The sequence below is a fragment of the Etheostoma spectabile genome, chromosome 9 (genome assembly GCF_008692095.1).
Source record: "Etheostoma spectabile isolate EspeVRDwgs_2016 chromosome 9, UIUC_Espe_1.0, whole genome shotgun sequence".
Taxonomy (NCBI): Eukaryota; Metazoa; Chordata; class Actinopteri; order Perciformes; family Percidae; genus Etheostoma; species Etheostoma spectabile.
This window is the reverse complement of record NC_045741.1, coordinates 30,414,015-30,422,391: the sequence shown is the minus strand read 5'-3', so window position 1 is coordinate 30,422,391 and position 8,377 is coordinate 30,414,015. Positions and strand designations below refer to the sequence as shown.

At 40.9% G+C, this 8,377-nt stretch overlaps 2 protein-coding genes and 1 long non-coding RNA gene across 3 annotated transcripts in view; 1 reads left to right on the top strand and 2 right to left on the bottom strand.

The window, feature by feature from the left end:
• slc5a9 (solute carrier family 5 member 9) overlaps positions 1-1,458 on the bottom strand; it is a 13,769-nt gene extending 12,311 nt beyond the window's left edge. The window contains exon 1 of the mRNA XM_032525311.1: positions 1,352-1,458. Coding sequence (XP_032381202.1) covers positions 1,352-1,373 — 22 coding nt within the window. The 5' untranslated portion in view covers positions 1,374-1,458. The remainder of the gene's footprint in view (positions 1-1,351) is intronic.
• Positions 1-8,377, top strand: part of LOC116695215 (uncharacterized) — a 21,254-nt gene that overhangs the window by 12,196 nt on the left and 681 nt on the right. The window lies entirely within an intron of this gene.
• On the bottom strand, positions 2,247-6,456 carry ndufa11 (NADH:ubiquinone oxidoreductase subunit A11). Its single transcript, XM_032525345.1, has 4 exons — positions 6,280-6,456; positions 5,666-5,758; positions 4,723-4,845; positions 2,247-2,431 (listed from the first exon to the last, which is right to left on the bottom strand). Exons 1-4 carry the CDS (start codon positions 6,356-6,358, stop codon positions 2,319-2,321), a joined length of 408 nt encoding a protein of 135 aa, XP_032381236.1. The 5' UTR covers positions 6,359-6,456; the 3' UTR covers positions 2,247-2,318.

Below are 8,377 nucleotides of genomic sequence, written 5' to 3'. Positions count from 1 at the left end.
TTTTTCGGCAATCGTCCATCACATCTTTTTTTGTGTAACATATAATACTGTCTTAATGGTTTTCTTGTGAAAATAAAATAAATCAAATCAAATCTTAAAAAAATACAATAAAGACATAGTAGAGTATGTTCAAAAACCAAGTGACATACTAAGTATGTCAAAATGTGCATGTGACATACTAAGTGTGTCAAAAACATCCTAAAACGTCATAATATAGTTTATTTAAAAAAAAAAGTAACTAAAAAGTCATAATTGAGTATGTTGGAAATTAAGACAAAAATAGTGTAGCGTGTTGTAAAAAGTTATAAAAATCATAGTATAGTATGTCAAAAAAAGTGATCTAAAGTCATACTTCAGCATGTCGTAAAAGTCCTAGAATAGTATATTTATATTGTATAACTAGTATAAAATATTTTGGATGTGTTTTGAAGCTGTTTTGTACAGGGTGTAGTAATTCATTTATTGTCCCAGAACTCCTTGCTTCCCCTCCGGAGGGTGGCAGCAGACGTCTCTAGAGGTTTTTAACAACTTAGGTCAATGTTTCCCGAACTTAGGGTCGGGACCCAAAATGGGTCGCAGACCCGTTTTATTGGGTCGCCAATTGGCAGAGAACAGACTAAATGCTCAGCATGACCTCAGAATGGGGCACTTTCAAAAACCGAACCTAGACCAGATCAGCTGGTTGATATCCTCATTAAATTCAAGTCAGCATTATTTAAAAAAAATTTGGTGTCGGTACTGAGGGATGATGGGAGGGGACAGAGACACAGAAAGGCCAATCGAGACCTTTTCTGTTTTTGGTTACTTTTATGATGGAATAAATATACTTCATATACATTTAAATTCATGGTTTGTTCCGTCTTTTGTCCACAGTTTCAAAAATGTAGATGTTACAATTTTTCATGGTGTAATTTTGTAAATTTGGGTCCCGGGGAGACACCAGATTTCTCTTTTGGGTCTTGAGCTGAAAAAGGTTTGGGAACCACTGACTTAGGTTAACTGACACTTCAAGATGTCTATACTAGCTACAGTACAGGGCCTGGCATCAACAAAGATACATTGCTCAACTGCTTATTCCTCATTATACCACCAGGCCAATAGGTTTCCACAGCAACGGCCTTTGTCTTGCCCAGGTTTAACGGTAAAATAAAAAAATCCTGCTGATGTAGCAGAAAGCCCAAGAGGCTGTGTAATATATTCCAGTTGCTGAATCAGCTGCTTTAACACTCATTTATAGGTCGTATCTCTGCTCTGCCCTGTGTCACATACCGTATACGTCTATAAAATCAGCTTTTGACATGCCGTAAAAATATGGCCATGAGCATAAATCTGAGTTAAAGAAGGTTCAGACCTGTGGTGAGACTGGCAGACATGTCGCTTCCAATCTTCCAGATGGTGTTGACTTGCTACAGACACTCAGTCCTCCAGCGTTTCCTCTTCTGACGGTGTAACAGTTAGTGCTGGGGGAGGCTGACAAAGGTATGTGTGAATCCGTGCCGTCGACCTGAAGCTTAATTATTAACCCGTGTGTTATCGAAGTGTGTAAATCTCTCATCAGGATGTAAATTAGTAATTCAGGTCTTCATAAAGAAGCATCCAGAGGCCTCGTTTGTTCTGAACCAGATCACCTGTTACCCCACACGTGTGAGCAAACATACATTTATCTGACCAGCAACCTTGACACATATCAATGGACATAGACCATATGCATGCATATAGTGTACATAATCACCGACTTCATGCATTGGGGCCACATTTGACATTTTGGTATATTCTTCCCAGAGTTAAAGCAAGAATGTTCTGAGTTTGAAGTCAGAATTTTGGGTTTAAAAGTCAAATACATTTTTTCACATTTGGCCCTAATCCTCTTCCGTATGTTGCTTTTCATGTAGTGTCTTTATTTTTCACCCAGCTGTGTGTAACTTCTTCTGTACCCTTTATTGTAAACATGCTGACGTTGTGAGGTCAGGGGACATTGTCTGCAGCGCCTCTCAGCTGCCGTTTTGTCTCCTAAAGGAAACATCAGAGACATTTAGGGAGGGCAGGTGAGGCCTGCAGCTGTGGAGATGAAGACGGAGGTTTTCTCAAACCTGCATCTGATGTCACATACTCATTAATTTAATAATAACACGATTAATAAAATCAAAAAAAATTTGAATAATCAAACTTTTACTTTACTGTAGAATTGCAGATTCTCCAACTTCCACAAATAGCTTTCTCTGACCTCGCCAAAATATGACACTTAATTGTTTTCACAAGAACTTTATTATATGAACTCTTTTTACAACATACAGGTAAATGTACAGCCATCTTCCTCCTTATAGTTTGGGGGGTGCAGCGAGCTTCCATCCCTCCATCTTACCGACTTTTGTAAAGAAGGCCAGCGTACCCAGACCCAGACACGCTGACGTACCCGTCATAGCACTGTGGGCTGAACACAGAAAGACACACAGACAGACAGAGACACACACACAGTTAGACAATCGTTGAACATATTTTTACAACAGTATTTGGAAAAAGTAATATAACTAATCAACAGTGTTTCCCCAGAAGAGTTGTTCAAGTGTCTTTTTTAGACACGGCCCGACAGACTGATGGCGGCATTAAGGCAGGGCTCCGTAGTTTCTGTGATAACAGAATTTTGGACGTAATCGCAAAATTAGGAATAAAAAATAAATAAAAAGCTATAGGACAGACTCTATAGGCCCTTATATAAAGTCTAAAACAAGTTCTAAAAGTTGACTGGAGAAGTTTCCACTGGTTTAGATGAGACCTCGACACGACCTTTGTCCAAGTACATTTGCGTTTCACATGTCCATGCAAAAAAAGAAAAAAAAAAAAAATCACTTGCACGGGTAAAGATCTATCATTTATATTTTTTTGTGAGTTTTGCTAATGCAGAATTTAAACAAACCGTTGACAGCTGGTTTGAAAGAGGCTGATTGACCAAGGGAAACCTTTTAAAAAGGGTCCATCTACTTCACTATCTACATTTAATCAATACCAATGCTGCTAATGCTTGTTAGGTACACAGCTGCAGACGCTAGCTATAGCTAACGTCACTTAGGCTACTTGTCGGCCAAGTTGGGTTGCCCCCGGCATTTTTCACTCATATGGTGCTGTTGTTGTAAGGATAATTGTTCTTGGTGCTTTTCCTGGCACTTGGCCAGGCTGCGGAGCCTGAAGAAACATCACTCACCACTCCAGTTTCCACCACTGTTCTTATGAGGCAAGTAAAAATGTGTGTTTAAACTGCAGGCGGTTATTACTTGAACCGACTCCTGATTGGCTAATCAATGCATTCTGAGTTGGACACTGTGGAGCAGGTAAATAAAACTGTTCTTGTTATACATACAGTAATGCAAACTCGTCTACTTGCAATGGGAAAGGAGTCTATCTAACAATAGAATTCCCTGTTCAACTACTGCATATATGCGCTAATTTCAGTGGGAAAAGGGTATAAGAAACAAGACAGACTTGTTATTCTTATTCCTAGACCTACAAAAGAGTGACACACCATTATATAGCTGGCTACACTGCCACCTGGTGGAGATCCCCATACACTACAAACTGGCCAATAGAGAGCCAAAGTCCCGCCCCTTCCGTTTGCCTCTATTGGGCCTTTCTTCGGAAGAAAAAAATGGTCAATGGCGAAAGACAAACAATTTTCTGGTCCTGATTGACATTTGCCTTGGATTACACTTTTCAAAATAAAAAAATATTTTAAACGTCAAGAATGTCAGTTTGTCGCAAGATAGTTAAGAAAATATGTAATTAGACAGACTACAAGTCCAAGTCGCTTACCTGACGTTACCCCATTTTCCCTCCACTCCCATTGAGTAGCTGCAGCTCTTGACATGACCTGCTTTCTAATGGTTTTTTTTTTTTTTAAAGATTATTTTTTGGGCATTTTAGGCCTTTAATTTGACAGGACAGTTGAAGATATGAAAGGGGAGAGAGAGGGGGAGTGACATGCAGCAAAGGGCCACAGGCTGGATTTGAACCCGGGCCGGCTGCGTCGAGGAGTAAACCTCTATACATGGGCACCCGCTCTACCAACTGAGCTATCTGGGTGCCCGCTTTCTAATGGTTTTAACCTCTTTTGATACTTCTGCTTTCGTCATGGAAGACAGTAAAGCTCGACAAGGAGACCATATTTCTCTGGTGACGTACAATGTTCGAGACGAGAGATGTAGTTCACGACGCAATCTCGCACAAAACCTGATGTTCAACTTCTTTACGTCAAATTGCTTATCTCTTGACACGTAAAAGTGTCTTTTAAATCTACATGCATCATCTGTGAAATGCATGGCACAATCAGAACCGGACCCAAAAAATAGTCATTCCTCATTGTCTCCAGTTCATTTTTTTTGAAAGATAGGTCCCATGGACTAGAAGTAGAAGGGCGTGACTTCGGCTCTATACTTTACACAGCTGAACACATTGCTAGACCTAAACAAAACAAAATCCGTATCTGCAGCTAAAAACGTGATCTGGGCTTATCTATTTGACATATTATGTGCTGGGACATACTGAATCCTTTTCCTTGCACACTAAATAGTACGGTAGTATGGGTACAGGAATGCAGGGTTTTTCTCCTCCTAAGATATCCTCCTAAACAAAGGATTGGCACATTCTCTATGATGGCGGATATCAAATGTGGGTCGGCGGCTGGAAGAGCGAGGTCGGGAGGAAGCAGAGTCCGCCGAGACGGATACTTACTTCTGGCTCCCAGGAAGATCCCAGAGGCACAGCCCCCGATAAAGTAATTCAGTGGGTCATCTGGGGCGTCCCGAGCCTGAGCACTGAGGCAAGTCGCCATGCCGAAAATGGCTCCCATGGTGGCTGGAACAACACAGAGAGACACCCACATCAGCATTACACAAATGTTAATACAGTTTGGGCGCCCAGATAGATCAGCTGGTAGAGCGGGCGCCCATATATAGAGGTTTACTCCTCGACACAGAGGGCCCGGGTTCGACTCCAATCTGCGGCCCTTTGTTGCATGTCTTTCCCCCTTATCTCTTAAAAAAAAATGTAATACAGTTTGTGTAATCCAAAGAACAGTGTGTCAACCCATTTAAACCAAAATGACACATTCATCACGGTAGTGGCTTTGTACTTCAGCACTTTGGCTGAGAGACCTTTAGCTTTAACTTTGGGGTAACACAGCAGTTCTGACAATCACCAGAATAACATTTTTAGAACTTTCCTTGAAAGGGTTATGTATTGTGAGGTTTCCTTGTCCAGCAGGAGAAATCTGTCACTTTATCACCGTGTTTTTAGTAGTTTGATATGAATGGTCTCCTTTAGAGATAGGGTGAGAAGCTCAGTCATCCGTAAGGAGCTCGGAGTAGAGACGCTGCTCTTTTGTGTCGAAAGGAGCCAGTTGAGGTGGTTCGGGCATCTGGTACGGATGCCTCCTGGGCGCCTCCCCAGGGAGGTGTTCCAGGCACGTCCAGCTGGGAGGAGGCCTCGGGGAAGACCCAGGACAAGGTGGAGAGATTATATCTCCAACCTGGCCTGGGAACGCCCAGTCGGAACTGGTTAACGTGGCTCGGGAAATGGAAGTTTGGAGTCTCCTGCTGGAGCTGCTCCCCCCCCGCGACCCGATACCAGATAAGCGGACAAAGATGGATGGATGGACCTGAATGATGATATTTACCCATGGTAACAGTTGTGTTGGTGGCCCTCTGTAGCGCTGCCACTGCAGAATCAGGCTGAAATGCCACTATGTGATAGGCTGAGCCAACCAGGCCTAAAGACACAGAGAGAGAGAGAGAGAGAGAGAGAGACAGAGACACACAGAGAGAGAGAGAGAGAGAGAAACACAGAGAGAGAGAAAGAGAGAGAGAGAGAGACACACAGAGAGAGAGAGAGAGAGAGAGGAGAGAGAGAGAGAGAGAGAGAGAGACACACACACACACACACACACACACACACTATTAACCAAACAACAAGGTGCCAGGACTAACCTATGCTGCCTGCAGTGACAACAACAAATTGTACTATTGGTAGAGAAACTCCTTATCAGGGAGATACATTAAAAACACCTCCACAGTCACAGAATAAGCCAAAAATAAAAAGCTTGTTGTATTATATAAGCAACGTTGTGTTGTACTGTAAACGCACTCTTTACGTTTAAGTAACGTTGTGTTGTATCCTGAACGCACCAGGCTATGCTAGCATTAGCATTACCGCTGGTTCAGCGGCACACAGTTAACGTTCGTTATGTTTGGACAGCCTGCCTCTCCAGCAGCATGGAGCTGATATATTTACCCAGAGCCGTGGCCAGCTTGGTAGTTATCCATGTCTTTTGGACGCAGTCTGTGCCCTCTGTCAGGTCCCAGTACCCCATAGTCGGACTGAGCAAGGACGCAATCTCAGGAATCGAATTCTCGCGAGAGTTTTGGTTCTGGCGGCTGATAACCCAGTTTATGGTCTATTACCGCCGCCTACTGGAGCGGAGTGTGAAACGAGAGCAACCTATTACCTGTCTGTAACATGTCATGATTATAGACTGTATATTATTAATAATTAATATTAACGGTCTATGATCCTAATCCAGTAAGAAGAAAATATATGTCGAAAGAATTTAGTGATGGAGAGGTTAAGAAAATAAGGGGAAATTATTTTCTCATTTCTTCTTATTCCAAAGTTGAAAGAGTCACTGAAACGGGTTAAGAATGGAAACCCCATGATTGGGTATATTTACTTGAAACTTTTAACTTAATTTTACATAACCTCTTTTATTTATTTATTTAATTTCTATTTTCTCTTATTATTTTTTTTCTTATTAATGTAGATTTGCTATGTATATGCTCCTACGTTTTATTTGCTCGACCTGAGGAAAAAGTTCCTTTTTTTAAATGTTTTTTTTTTTAAATGCCTTGTTTGTTTGCATATTTTTATTCTGAATGAATAAAATATTATAATAAAAAAAAAAAAACCTGTCTGTAACAAGGAGACATCTAAACTAACTTATCTCCCTCCACTCAACAATAGAACTGCCGCTGGTTTGTGCACACACACTCTTGTGAGTATAACAAAATGAAGTGTTTATGAAATTAGGAGTATTACTCCTGATCGGTGTATTAACAGACACATAAGTGACACAATCCAATCCAATGTGGTGTTCCACTAGAACACATAACTACTCGGAACTCACACGTGCACGCCCTTCACTTCACAGCCCACCGCCACAGCCATTTCATTTCACTACAGTGCAATATTTAATACTCAATCACTTAATCTCATCACTGTGCAATATTTAATACTCGGGACTTTTGATACACCAAAGTATATATTTGCATAATGTGTATACAACCCCCTATTTTACATATGTATACAGTGGGGTTCAAAAGTTTGGGCACCCGAGGTAAAAATTTGTATTAATGTGCATAAAGAAGCCAAGAAAAGATGGAAAAATCTCCAGAAGGCATCCAATGACAGATTAGACATTTGCATAATATGTCACAAAAAGTTAGATTTTATTTATTTTCCAAGAAGCGTTTCCAAGCTGTGATACTTGCCAAAAAGGCCCCCCCCCTTTTTACAAGGTGTTACCTCTGCAGGGTGCCCAAACTTTTGCAGACGCCATTTTTTTGTTTTCTGTTATTTTGAAATTGTAAATGATGGAAATTAAACCTAGTTAAAAACTTTTTGTGACATATAATACAAATGTCTAATCTGTCATTTGATGCCTTTTGGAGATTTTTTTTCCATCTTTTCTTGGCTTCTTTATGCACATTAATACAAATTTTCACCTGGGGTGCCCAAACTTTCAAACCCCACTGTATAGTTGCTCTCAGGACTGTGAACCACATTCCCCCGTCTCTTTTTTCCTGCCCTACTAACATTTTGTATATTCATAAATTACGCTGACACTGTAAAGGGGTTGCTTGCATCTCGTTGCTTAGGTACTTGGCCTACACTGTGTATAATGACATTAAAGGCTTTCTGTTCCATTTCAGCAGTTGACTGTTATGGATGTAGTATTGGATTAAGTTATCACAGCACTACGTTGAATGGGATTTTTGCACAGGTATGTAAAGTATGTTCTAACCTTGAACAGATCACGATGTCCCACCTCTGCTCCCAGCATGCCTTTTGCATTTTCTAAATATTCATTTTCACTGTGTTGATACACGAGAGTTTTTCAGATTCCAGGAGGTAACACACAGTCAGTCTGCTTACAGCCAGGAGGCTTTCCTGTTGTCCTCGGGTCAAATTTGACCGCTTTAAAAAATGTCTACATCTGAAATTTGGCTTTCTTTATATCCAAATTACCACAAAAAAATGGATTGGATTCCTTCCAACGCTTTTTGCAAATCCAATTGATCCCTTTCATTCCTGACTAAACTCATCTGTACGTTCC